We start from the raw sequence: 15037 nt of genomic DNA on the forward strand, positions 1-15037 counted from the left end.
CATCTTAGTTTGGAAAACAGACTGTGATATATATCTATATCTATCTATCTATGTATATATATATATATATATATATATATATATATATATATATATATATATATATATATATATATATATATATATATATAAATGCAGTAGCAGAGCTGTGGGTTTGAAAATATCTAAGAGAGAATAGTAGGGGAGGTGTTGAAAAGGTATGGGGAGATGTGGACAGTGGGTTTGTCATGATGCAGGTCCTCAATTATTGGCAAGGTAGGGGAAGGGTTATTTGTGAGAAGGTATGATTGGAAGGAGGTGGTATAAAGGGTTAGGAGTAACAAAGCTAGCAGGACAGGGAGACAAATGATAGGTATTATTAGAGACATTGTAAAGAAGGTAGATTGTAGTTAAGGTCAGGGGTGATAGATTGTAGATAAAGTAAACAAAATTGTATGTAGAAGAGTCAGAAAGGAGACTTCTTGAGATAATGGATGAATTGAGATTGAAAATTGTACATGGAGTGCTGATTGTATGACAGGGAGAAGGGGAGGAGCCTATCTAGGAATAAAGGAAATCGATCTTGGGGTGGGGTGGGAATGGGGGTAGGGTAGGGGGAGTGGAGTGAGCCTGAGCCCAGCAAGGGCGAATGGAGCGGGCAGCACCTGGAGCTTGCAAAGCGATAGTAGAAATGAGCCTGCAGAATAAAAACTATCAGCATCAGTGTAGACACTAACCAGGTAAGTCAGGAATAGAGGAAAATTAGTATAGGATGGCATTATAATAAAGACGATTTAAAGAAAGTACTTGCACTAGCTTTTGACAGTCAGATAAGAATTTCATGCACTAGTCTGTGAAAATCCAAGGGAAAAGCCTGGTAATAAGATAGAGTATCAAAGGTATCCTTTTGTTAGGGAATTATAAGTCCTGGGTCCAAATACACTTCTGAGGAACAGGGTCATCAAACTACAAGAAGTATTGAAGGGAGTCACTGGAGGGAAGTCTGTTAGTCTGAAACAGTGAGGGGGGCTATGAGAGGGTTGTATGCAGCTGTTGCCTGGCTTAATGAGTGCTAGGGATGCTATATTCAGCTATTTTGTTAATACTTGTGAAGTACAAAGTAGCTTATAAGTGTAAAAGTTTAGGAGCATGTTAACCATGAAAGAGGCACGTATATTCACTTGTAAAGTAGTGTTGTGTCAATGTTATAATATAAGCCACTGCAGCATGATCCACTGGAAGGCTTTCTAGTAGAGCACTTTCAGTTTTGGAGGGGGGTACCGAATGCATGAGGCCACTGTTTTTTCTAAAGGGTAAAGACAAAATGGAAAAAGGTTAGGCTCGGGGGGGGTGAAGATGACCAGGATGAGATTTAAAACAAAGTAAAATAAGCACAATGCTTTCATTTGCATACAAAGAAACAAGTGTAACAAAATCCCACCAAAAACAGGTATACAATAATAGTAGAGCACAGGGATTACACTAACATAAGGATAATGATGTTAAGGACCTCATTGAAACAGTTTGAGGCCCTTCCTAGATAGACAGGATAAAACATTCAATGGAGGCAGTAAGAACTGTAACCATGTAGCCGAACACAAACGTGTTAATGCAGGTCATTTGTAAACCCAGATATCCCAGCTATCTTATTACTACTGCATGGACAGACTAAAACACTAATTTGATTAGATCAGTTTATGATATATAGAAAGAAACAAGTAAATTTTGAGTTTCACAGACATGCATTGTCAGGATGCTATAAGCAGATTAATATATAATAGATTTCCAGAGGGGTCAAATGCCATTTACACTTCAACATTTACTTCATTAAGCATTCTGCAGATTAGCTATGATTTGAATCTTTCCTGGGATCCCTCAGTATAAATGTCCATTAAATATATTACATTATAGTCATGCTGTTAAAGAAGCCAAAATAATTCTTATCCTTGCCTCCAGGTCTAATGAGGTAAACTCCATCAGTTTTCAAAGTTGTTTTTATATAACTCAGTCACTCAGTCATTTATGGTTATGCGGTGGACTTTCCCAGCAGCCAGCACAACCTGACCCATGGAATATCAAGTGTGCAAATCTGCGTCTTCATGGCCAAAGTGATCAGAGTCCTGTATGGAAGCATAAAGATTCTTTAACATTCGTATCCGGTGCCAGACATTTCAACATTTTGAGGAAGGAGGACATTTGCTTAATTTGTATTTGTTTGACAAACAGAGCCCTTAGCTCATTGGTAAATATCATAGAGCAGTAAACCTTAACACCATGGTCTGAATTTTACATTATGCTTAATGTTACTTGCTATGTCAGTATTATAAAGGCTTCTGGGATATACAGAAAATACAGGAGGTCAGTATTCTCATCAGGGATTTAGATGTAAACAATAAGCTAGTACAGGGAGCCTGTTGAGTTTGCTGTCTAGTAACCCAGTTCTGTTTCTTTTCAGCATTACAGCAACTGCAGCAAGTATTGGAGCAGCAGGGATTCCACAAGCTGGACTCGTTACCATGGTGATTGTTTTAACATCTGTGGGGCTGCCAACTGAGGACATCACACTGATTATTGCTGTTGACTGGTTCCTGTAAGTATTAGTACCTTCTTCATCTGAGAGGTAAACTAAGGGTGGCAGTAACAAGAACTAAAAGGGTGGGCATCTCCAGAGCATAGTGTTGTCACAGACCTGTGCTTTAATTATGCAGCAGAGTTAAAAAGAGCGTTTGTGTCAGAAAGTTAAATTAATACAAATGGTAGCCCTAACACTCGTCATTAATCGAAATGTAGATATGAACACTTTTTGAGCGCTGCTTTATAGGTAGGCCATCTCCTATTGAATGATACATTATCGGCATGAAGAGTTGGTACTTGTTAGTATTTTACTGCCCCTTGTGGTGGTTTAAGAGACGTTGCAGTTCTGTGTTAATGTATACAGCTGATGTTTTGTCCAAGAGTAGTTAAACGCAATACAGTATAGAAAATTAGAACAATGTGATGGAAGTTATTTATACTTTATACCAGTAATTTTTTTATTGATTCCCTCTACCTATACTTACTTAGTGTATTGTGCTGAACGTTCCACACCGCTGATCCTTGTTCATATATTTAATTTGTTTACATTTATTTACTAGGAAAATCTGAATAGACATAAAGTAATCCTTTTTAGTGGAGTCCTGGGGAGAAATGTTCCAAAATACAAAGAACAGTTACAAAAGAAACAGTAAATAATTTACAGAGGTATTGAATGATAGAACTGAAAAAAGAAATTAGGAACTAATTAAATTAGAAATATGTACAACAAGCAACCAGAAGATGAATTTCAGGAAGTTAAAAATGTATAATCTCAGTATTTACCAAGCAATGTGTGTGTGACAGTGTAAATGTGAAAGAATTAACAGGGAAGGCTGAACAGAGGACTTGGCAAAGGAGGGTGTGAGAAGTAAAGAGAGGAATGGACTTGGCAGATGAGCCAAGGAAGCAACATTAGCTCAGTCAGTGTAATCAGAGAGAGAATGTTAGTTGGAGTAGACCGATACTGGCTGCGGTGATTTCTTATCAGTAGTTAATAAGAATTTTACTGGAGTTATGGAGCTATTAATAAAATAGAGGACCTGATAGGTGGACACAAGACTTATTTGATATCAGCTAACTGGGATAATTGAGCAGGAGCAAAGGCAAGAATCTTTGAGATGTTGCTTCAATTGTTTTTTAAACACTTGTGAACTTGTTTGTTGTTTGATGGATATTGGAACTGAACTCCTGGTTTTCAATGCAAAGTTAGAATACAAAGTATAACCAGCAGTGATTTATGTTTTAGTTGTTGAGACATTAATCTGTAGATAATAGCTTTCTATTCGGTCTGTACCACTGTAGCAGTGAGTTGAGTTTTTTGTCTGTACCACTTTAGCAGTCAGGGGAAGTTTTAGGAAAATAGGTATGTTGTGGGCAGTTTTTAGTTAGGAGTAGGTAAGACGATTACCTAGTTCTCTTCAGTCAAGCAGTTTTATGGCTGTAAAGTGGCGTTTGTTATTTGCTGGGAGTTCACTGATAAATATGTTGAATAGGAAAGGGCTAAGTAAAGAGGTAGGAATAGATAGTTTGAATCATTCCATTTCACAGATTGAGACCTGTTATTAAGATAGCTTTGGAACTAGGCATAAGTGGAACCAGGGATTCCAGGATGCATGAGGTTTTGTAGAATTTTCTGCTGTGAGATGATATTAAATGCTTTGGATGTAAGTCTAGGAAAAATGTCAAAACCAGGTTACCCTTGTTCCTCTGGTAGCTGATGGTGTTAAGAAATGAAAGTAGTGTTGCTTTTGTGTTACAGTGAGGATAGAATCCAGGTTGTGTTAGGGAAAGGAGGTTGTTATTGAGGAGTTATATACCCAAACGTCTGTCTCCAATTCACTCAGTAATGGTACTCAAGACAGAGATTTTACAGCTTTAACTATTGAAAAGGCTACTTTCATTTACTACTAAGGCTGCTTCCCATTCTGTTTAACAAGATAATGCAGAGATATAATTCTGCCATTAAAATCAAAGAACAATCCTCCTGACTTAATATTCGCACACACTACTATTCTGATGATCACTCCCCCATGTTAAACTTAAAAGTAGAAAAATGCCTGGTCTTTTAGTACCACAGGCCATCCTAATTTACTATTAAGACTACTACCAACCCAGTATAATAAAAAATATTAGCATATTTTTGCTGTATTATTCAGAGAAAAAATGATTTCAGTAGTCTCACGCAATACTAATCCAATTAACAGTAAATCATTACACTAAAATAAAGTGACTTGCCCACTAGAAAGAAGAGAGTGCTATGTCTTTTCTATTCATTCTTACAATGTGAAGGATCCCATCAGTTAAGGAGCATATTCAGTGCAATAGCATTTCCTTTCATATTCATTGAAAAATATGTTCAAGTACCCAGTTTACATCATCGGTATATATTATACAAGATCGCCTGCTTACACACACACATACTCAATATACTTGTATCCATATTTATCACATCCATTAGTAATGTCTTCTTGTCATGGACCATCCCACATTCTGAGGCAGCGTAGCAACTGCCTCATGTACACAGACAACCCTCTTGTCTTACCTTCCAACACTCAGACTTGTGAGAGATGCAGTTATATATCCAAACTGGAAGACATGCACTCTCCAGCCAAGACCGAAATAGCTGGTCAAGAGGAGAAGGTCAACACCTGCACCATAGCCCTCCAGAACACCCACCATCACAGCTCTCACATTAAAACACAAACCGCGCACCCACCTTCACTGAGGTTTTCAATAGAAACCTACCCAAACAGCAGAGACCTCTGAATCAGAAATGCACTTGACCACCACAACACAGCACAGATGACAAGACACATAGCTCACCTACACGGTGTGGCCCTCAACCTAAGCCCCTAAGGCAAAACAGTTTGCTCAATACACTAATCATAGGTGACTCGATAGTGAGGCACACTGATGTCCCACTCTCTAAGTTGAATAAGGAGAAGGTAACAGTCAGCTGTCTGGCGGGTGCCAGGATCTGACAAATAACACACGCACTCGTGTCACTCTACAACAAGTGCAAGTATGACTCTGTCGTTGTCCATGTGGGTGTGAATAACCTGAGATGTACCTCCATGGACTACATGAAAAGAGACATGGAAGAGCTCTTGGATTATGTGGCCCAGGCATGTATGACCCTAGCTCTGAGCAGCATCCTACTGCCACCCAGAATAATACCACAGTACAAGCAGAAAATGATTGACTTCAACAATCGGCTAAGTTTCTGGTGTCATTCTAAGGGGATCCAGTATCTGTCTGCTTGGGATGACATGATTGACAGACCTTGATGCTTTGCCAGAGATGGCCTGCATCTGTCATCCCTAGGTTTCCGGATACTAACTAAGGCTCTTGCTACCCCTATAGTACCTTTTTTAGGTGGTGTTCCAATGACCAAATTACCACTGTAACAGCTATAAATAAATGGAATCTGAGGGTCATGCTGCTCAATGCTAGAAGTCTAAATTTCAAGATGCACTCGCTTGAAGCACTCCTCAAAATGGAGAACATCGACATTTGTGCTGTAACGGAGACCTGATTTAAAGCAGCAGAAAGCACCCCTGCGCTACCAGACTATAACTCATTCCACACCTTTCAGCCCCAGAGAATGGACCGAAGCTCCAAAGGTGGTGGCATCACCATATTCATAAAGGATATGTACACCTCCAGACTAGTAGCCCAGCATAATGCATCAGAGATACTTCAGGTACAACTAACAGTGGGTAAGACGGAAATTCAGGTCGTAGCCTGCTCTAGATCCCCAACCTTGTCCTAAGACTTTCATTCCATGTTCCTAAGCATCCTGGAAACTATTAGGGTCCATCCCAAAACTCTTATACTGGGCGACTCCAACTACCCCTCCATCAACTGGGAAAACTAATCAGGCACCAATACACTTGCCCAACACTTCCTGGAATTCATTAATTCCAATACGCTGGGCCAGCTCATTCTTACCCCCACTAGATAAAGTAACATCCTTGACCTGGTTATTACTAACATGGGCAACCATTGCTCAACACCAATAGTCAATTCCTCCCTGGTTAGATCTGACCACACTAATTACCATGGAAATCCACATCTCACCCACACCACCAGCAAAGGTAACCACCATGAAAAACTTCTCCAAAGCTGACTTTGGGCTCCTAAAAACAGAGGTAGCTAACTTGATGGCACCCATGCAAATGGAAAATAGGTGCATGACCGCTGAATCATACACCAATGCACTGTACGAACAGGTACATAAATGCATGGGACTAGCAATACCCATCAGAACCAAGACGCTCTCCTCCAAAAAAAGGAAGCCAACCTGGTGGTCCCCTGCCATTAACAATCTCTACAACAGAAGGAATAAACTGTTGCAGAAAAAGGTGAAGTTCCAAGACTGGAAAAACTCCCTTATTAGCCTTAACAAAAAGTTGAAATCCTTCATCAAAACCTCTAAAGCTAGCTATGAAGGCAGAATTGCAGCAGACACTAAAAACAACCACAACGCCTTCTACAGTTATATCAAGAATCTCCACAGCAATACCCACATTTGCTCTGAGTTATTGCACAATTGCTTTACTGAGTCAACAGATATTGCCAACAAACTGGCTGACAGATTCAGTGCCAACTTTACCCCTTTCCTCTCCCCTCAAAGCACCAATCACAATACCGGAAGAATGTCAGGCACCCAGCATTACTGCAGCACAGGTTAAAGCCGCATTGTCCAAGGCCAAGAATACAGCTTCTATGGGAACCGACAATAATCCTGGCTGTGTTCTACATGAATTACAAAGTGAACTGGCACCACATCCGTGTGCCCTGTTCAATCACAGCCTCACCTCAGACTTTGTTCCTACAGAATGGCACACTGCTACAGTCATCCCTCTTCATAAAGGGGGAGTGACTACAAACCCTGGGAATTATCACCCCATTAGCCTGATGAGTCTGATACGTAAGGCTATGGAGCGCATCACCATGGACCTAATTAATAGGGAATCTCCAAACTCTGGATCCCACGCAATTTCGTTTTGTGAAGGGTAGATCATGCCTGCTTAACCTGGTTGACTTCTTTGAGTCAGTCGCCAGAGCTGTGGGTGAGGGCAAGGCAGTTCATACAGCCTACCTTGATCTGGCCAAGGCATTTGATACCATTCCCCACTCAGGAATTATTGATAGACTCACTAAACTAGGCATCAACCCCTATATCACTAAGTGGGTTGCAAACTGGCTCATAGATAGAACCCAGAGTGTGAAAGTAGCAGACTGCTGACCAGTCACGAGTGGAGTCCCACAGGGATTGGTCTTGGGTCCTCTCCTCTTTGGCATCTACTTATCAGAAGTTCAGGCCAACTTGGAGGGACTCTGGCTGACCAAGTTCGCTGATGATTGCAAGCTGGGAGCCATTATTAACTCCTCAAGTGATTTAGACATCCTACAGAAAGGTCTCACCGAGACCAACAACTGGTGTCAAAGCCATGGCCTTAAGCTTAATGCAAAAAATGCATCATCATTCCCTTTGGGAAAAACTTGAGTTCCTTAGAGACAAAGCCTGGGTTTACCACCAGAAAACTGAAGGCATTATAAGAGATATGAGGACACAGGTTGACAGCTAACTCTCCTTCGACCACCACATTGCCACTGTGGTCAGAAAGTCCCTCCACTCTTAATGAATACAAAACAGTATGCATCCAGGTTAAAAGAGGTCATCATCTCTCTATTTCCTCATTAGACCAATCATCGAAAATGCTTATTTTTCCTCACTACAAAACAGCCATAAGACAAACCCACAAAAATTCTGAAACAGAATTTCCACTCTCCTTAATCCTGGCAAAAAAGAAAACCCTTATCCAGACCGCAATGCACTAGACACAGATCTGGCCTACCAATTTAACTCTTTTTTTTTCATTGACTCAATTGCCAAACTAACCTCAACCTTCTCTAACAACACTACACCCCCTACTTCTTCATTCCCTCCTAAGGCTTCACCCTCACCATCACTCTCATGCACCTTCACCTCTCAACCCCCTCCTTTCTCTATCAAGCCCATACCCACACCTATCATAAAAAAATTCTCCAAAAACTAAAACCCTGCTCCAATGCCCCTGATAACATTCCTCATACTTTCTATCCATAGCTGCCGATGATATTGCCTTTCCCATCAGTATACTAATCAACCACCTGTTCTGATTGAATTATTCTTCAGTGCAGCTATCATTAATGTCCTGTCATCATTAAGTCCCACAAAATTTTAATAAAAACTTTATTAAAGCAGTCAGGTTGGAATAAACAGCTAATCAGTCCAATTCCATCTATACTGAAATATTTCGTTTCTTGTATCCTTACACTCTAGCCATATTGGACAAGAGCGCTCTTCCTGATTAGGTCGTTCCTCCCATTTGTCCTCCAGTTCCACCAAATTTCCACATTCTCTTTATAATCCACATTATCCTCTCCAAAAAGTAAAGGCATAGGTAATTATTTTAGCTTGTTCACTGTGTTTCACATTAATCATCATCTTCTTTCAGCTGCTCCCATTAGGGGTCACTACAGCAGATCACCTGTTTCCATTTCTTCCTGTCTTCTGCATCTTGCTCTGTCACACCAACCACCTGCATGTCCTCTCTCACCACATCCATAAACCTTATCTTAGGCCTTCCTCTTTTCCTGTTACCTGGTAGCTTCATCTTTAGCATCTTTTTCCCAATATACTCAGCATCCCTCCTCAGCACATGTCCAAACCAGCGTAATCGTGCCTCTCTGGCTTTGTCTCCAAACCTTCCAACCTGGGCTGACCCTCTAATATACTTATTCCTAATCCTGTCCACCCTTGTCACACCCAGTGCAAATCTTAACATCTTTAATTCTGCCACATCCAGCTCAAACTCCTGCCTTTTTGTCAATGCCACTGAGTCCAACCCATATAACATAGCTGGTCTCACTACCCTGTTGTAGACCTTCCCTTTCACTCGTACAGGTACTCATCTGTCACAAATCACTCCTGACACTCTTCTCCACCCACTCCATCCTGCCTGTACTCTCTTCTTCACCTCTCTTTCATACTCACCGTTACTCTGAACTATTGACCCTAAGTATTTAAACTCATCCACCTTCACCACCTCTACTCCTTGCATCCTCACCATTCCTCTATTTTCCCTCTCATTCACACACATATATTCTGTCTTAGTCCTGCTGACCTTCATTCCTCTTCTCTCTAGAGCATACCTCCATCTCTCCAGGGTCTCCTCCACCTGTTTCCTACTCTCACTACAGATCACAATGTCATCTGCAAACATCATAGTCCACGGGGACTCCTGTCTGATCTCGTCTGTCAACCTGTCCATCACCATTGCAAATAAGAAAGGGCTCAGAGCTGATCCTTGATGTAACCCCACCTCCACCTTAAACGTATCTGTCACTACCACAGCAGACCTCACCGCTGTCACACTACCCTCATACATATCCTGTACCACTCTTACATACTTTTCTGACACTCCTGACTTCCTCATACAATACCACAACTCCTCTCTAGGCACCCTGTCATATGCTTTCTCTAAGTCTACAAAAACACAATGCAACTCCTTCCGACATTCTCTGTACTTCTCCATCAACACTCTCAGAGCAAAGATCGCATCTGTAGTGCTCTTTCCTGGTATGAAACCATACTGCTGATCACTAATCATCACGTCCCTTCTTAACCTAGCTTCCACTACTATTTCCCATAACTTCATGCTGTGAATGATCAATTTAATCCCTCTGTAGTTACTACAGCTCTGCACATCACCCTTATTCTTAAAAATTGGTACCAAAACACTTTTTCTCCATTCCTCAGGCATCCTCTCACTTTCCAAGATTTCATTAAATAATCTGGTTAAAAACTCCACTGCCATTTTACCTAAACACCTCCATGCTTCCAGAGGTATGTCATCTGAGCCAACAGCCTTTCCATTCTACTTTCTCTTCATAGCTATCGTTACTTCCTCCTTGCTAATCCACTGTACTTCATGATTCACTATCCCTACATCATCCAACCTTCTCTCCCTCTCATTCTCTTCATTCATCAACACCTCAAAGTACTCTTTCCATCTCCTCAACACACTCTCCTCGCTTGTGAGTATGTTTCCCTCATTATCCTTTATCACCTTTACCTGCTGCACATCTTTCCTAGCTCGGTCCCTCTGTCTAGCCAATCGGTACAGGTCCTTTTCTCCCTCCTTAGTGTCCAACCTTTCATACAACTCTTCATATGCCTTATCCTTAGCCTTCACCACCTCTCTCTTTGCCATGCACCTCATCTCCTTATACTCCTGTCTACTTTCTTCATATCTCTGACAATCCCACTTCTTCTTTGCCAACCTCTTTCTCTGTATACTCTCCTGTACTTCCTCATTCCACCACCATGTCTCCTTGTTGTCCTTCCTCTGTCCAGATGTGATACCAAGCACCTTTCTAGCTGTCTCCCTTACTAGCTCTGCTGTAGTTACCCAGCTATTTGGTAACTCTTCACTGCCACCCAGTGCCTGCCTTAACTCATCCCTGAACTCCACCTCACAATTACCCTTTTCAATTTCCACCACTTGATCCTTGGTGCTGCCCTCACACTCCTCCTTCTCTTCTTGATAACCAATGTCATCCTACAAACCACTATCCTATGCTGCCTAACTACACTTTCTCCAGTCACCACTTTACAGTCTCCAATCTCCTTCAAACTGGCCCTCCTACATAAGATATAATCCACCTGTGTGCATCTTCCTCCACTCTTGTATGTCACCCTATGCTCCTCCCTCTTGTTAAAATATGTATTCACCACAGCCATGTCCATCCTTTTCGCAAAATCCACTACCATCTGACCTTCTGCATTCCTTTGTTTAGCACCATACCTACCCATCACTTCCTCATCCCCTCAGTTCCCTTCACCAACATGTACATTGAAATCTGCTCCAATCACCACTCTCTCACCCTTGGGTACAGTCATCATCACTTCATCCAATTCACTCCAAAATTTTTCTTTCTCATCCATTGCACACCCAATTTGTGGAGCATACGCACTAACGACATTCATCATTACACCATCAATTTCCAGCTTCATAAACATCACTCTATCTGACACTCTTTTCACCTCCAAAACACTCTCAGCATACTGTTCCTTCAGAATAACTCCTACACCATTTCTCCTTCCATCCACACCATGATAAAACAATTTGAACCCACCTCCAATACACCTAGCCTTACTCCCCTTCCATCTGGTCTCTTGCACACACAATATACCAATCTTCCTTCTGTTCATCATATCAGCTAGTTCTCTCCCTATACCAGTCATACTGCAAACATTCAAAGTTCCGACCCTCACTACCACAGTCCTAGCCTTTCTCCTCTCTTCCTGCCTTCGGCCATGTCTTTCGCCTCTTCTCCTGCTTCGGCCAACAGTAGCCCAATTTCCACCAGCACCCTGTAGGCTAACAGTACTGGTGGCGGTCGTTGTTAACTTGGGCCTTGATCGATCCGGTATAAACATTTTTCTTGGTGACTGCATGAAATGTTTTGGCGAAGTTTTACGCCGGATGCCCTTCCTGACGCAACCCTCACCATTTATCTGGGCTTGGGATCGGCACTAATATTCCATCTGCCAAAAAAACCTTCAAGTACAGCAGGAAATGTCAGCATACACTTCAACGTTTATCTTTTACATTTAATTGCCTTAAACTGCAAGTTTTGCTGCAATGTAACATCTGAGTCATCATGAGCCACATATGTGGATAATCCAGATGCAGTAAACCACTCTCCTGATTGCCACATCTGCCACAAAACCTGTTCGTTTTCATACTGTTAAATAAACTTGATTAGAATTCTTCCTGCCTTCCCATATTTTATTTCAGATTGAGTTAATAGGAACTGAACTGATCAACACCCAAAGAGCTCTTTGTGAAACCATTCATCTGTGTTTAGTGTTTACATAATCCACCAACTGCATCCCTTCTTATTACAACTCAACTCATCTCACATTCTTTATATGCCTTATTCTCTATCAAAACCACCTGTTGTTCCATACATTTCATATGCCCTGCAAATTGCAGTGCCTTCTCATGAATCTCATCAGTCTTATGATTTTTTTAGAAAATGTAGCAGTATTTTCTTCATGTAAAAAATAACTATCCTTAGCTTGAGCCAGTGCTGGTCACCGTACACATCCAGCCAATAATAAGGTCATAGGTAAATGCTAGACAGTCAGTCTGCATACTATTACATAGCCAATAAAAAGACAGTGACCTGAGGTTGGACTCAAAAGAAGACAGTGACCTGAGGTCAGACACAAACCCTGTACGTGTGTGTCTTTGAGGCGAAGACCTTAACCATCATACCAATCTCATAAATTGCCAAAATGTCCTGTTTCATTTTCTCCAGGACACTAACATACTATCTACTTCTTTATCATTTGTTCAAGTCTGCTTTTGGTATTATCATCAATAATCTTTGGTTCAGCCAACACCTCTCAAAAAAAACGCTAACCATATCTTCCTCAAAACTAATGATTTCTGTAATTTTGCATTTCTTCTTCTGTTGGACTCAATTACATTAAAGAAAAGAGACTTCATTTATCTGTCCTACATGGAGTGATCTGAGGTGTCACACATCCACTTCCCAGTATAACGATTCTTGATGGTGGAATCTTATTGTGATTACAAAGCTAGTTTTTAGAGGGAAATCAATATGCTTTGTAGTTGCTTCCGATGTAAATTATTTATTTGTTTGGTTATTGGGTAGGTGAGCTAGTCTAAAGACCCTTCTTAGTCATGACTATAGCTACAAGGCAGAGACATTATAATTCATTATATGCACAGATGGTAAAATAGTATTTATATTGCAAAGCTAGGGGATATACACCAAATCTGGTGCACTGAACGCACATTAATTGAAACAGTTTCAATATATACATAATATAGTGCAGTAAAGACATATTCAAAATAACAAATCACTTATCACCGACAATAAACCTGTTTCACACAGAGATTAAGAGAATGCAGCATTACCAAATTAGATGTAAGTTGATTTCTAATAAACACATGGATATTAGCCTTTAAAATGTCAATATTCAAAGCAATCAGCCATTATTTATATAGCAGTTGCATGCATATATAAGTAGTTTTAATGCATTCATCCAAATTACATCTAAATCTACTAACTTTTCATTTCTTACTTCTTAAGGGAGCTAGTTCCATGTAGCTTGTAATATTTTTATAAAGGTTTTTCTGTAAATGTACACTTCTTAAGGGTTGCTACTTCTTGGTGTAGAGACTTGGATGGTAGTGGAGTGTTTTACTTTGTAATCTTTGAGGTAAGGGAGGACAGTAATCTTGATGAACAAGTTTAAATATGATAGGGTTTAATAACATGGCTGCTCTTGCTGAGAATGGCAGCCATTACATTTTTTCAAGGTGATCCAATGAAGAGTGAAAATGACAAACCTTGTTGTAGGGTGTCATTGCTTGAGGAAGAACTTATAGCTAACTATGGGGAAGGGATGTTCTAATTTACGGATGAGAACAACATTTATATCTGTAGCTTTCCTGCCTTCAAAATATTATAACAAAGTTTAAGTTATTATCTTAATATGATCCTGATATCTAAATGTGGAAAGAAGTCAGGATGCCATACTTGTGATGTTGCCATTTCAATACAGCTATGTTTCAGACATGAATTGCACTCCTCATTCTGAACAGAAGTCATAAACAACCTACACCTTACATAAAATAAACGTCAAACACATTCTAATAGTTAGGTAGGCTTTTTAGGGGCTCCTATCAATAGCATGTTGCATATCTGAGATAGTCTCATATTTTCTAGGTAAAATTTTGGGGAAATATATATGGATATTAATTTATAAGTTGATCCACGGTAGTACAGTGGTAGGGTTGTTGCCTCACAGCAAGAGGTTCTCCCGTTTGATTCTCGGCTGAAGTGCGGGGAGTGCCTTCTGTGCAGAGTCTGCATGTCCTCCCCGTGGTTGGATGGGTGTCCGAAAGACATGCGTAAATGGGCATGCCTTTGTTGAAGGCTGGACATCTGGCACCTCGGCGTTTGTGAAAATCTACTGCCAATCATTAGCGGACCGGAGTTCCGCTGTGGTGACCCCTAACTGGAAAAGCCGAAAGACAAACAACAACATTAATTTATAAGTTGAACGTATGTTGTGCTTTTGGGTATAAATCCAATGGAGCAGCTAACCCTATGAGAATAAGAAATATGTACAAATTTATTGTGATCTGAAATTAATGTACTTTTTCAGGCTCTCAGATCCTAATAAAAATAAACTGCTATAGATAAATAGTGTAACTATAATAATTGTAATTCTGAAATTATAAACATAAGGTTTGTCTTTATTTATGTCATAAAATACCATAAAAGCAATTTAATTTGAATATATGTTTTGCCTTGCTGCCTGCCTTCTATCAGTTTCCTTTCTGCTGGATCTTGAGAACATTCATTTCATCACTCCATTGCATCACCT

General features: G+C 40.4%; 1 protein-coding gene across 2 annotated transcripts in view; it reads left to right on the top strand.

Moving 5' to 3' along the window:
• The window catches only part of LOC122787228 (excitatory amino acid transporter 1-like), a 339397-nt gene that overhangs the window by 294636 nt on the left and 29724 nt on the right, over positions 1-15037 (top strand). For both annotated transcript variants that reach the window (XM_044053826.1, XM_044053825.1), the window contains exon 9: positions 2435-2569. In XM_044053826.1, coding sequence (XP_043909761.1) covers positions 2435-2569 — 135 coding nt within the window. The remainder of the gene's footprint in view (positions 1-2434; positions 2570-15037) is intronic.

This window comes from Protopterus annectens, chromosome 13.part0 (assembly GCF_019279795.1).
Source record: "Protopterus annectens isolate FY-2018-M chromosome 13.part0, PAN1.0, whole genome shotgun sequence".
NCBI lineage: Eukaryota > Metazoa > Chordata > Ceratodontiformes > Protopteridae > Protopterus > Protopterus annectens.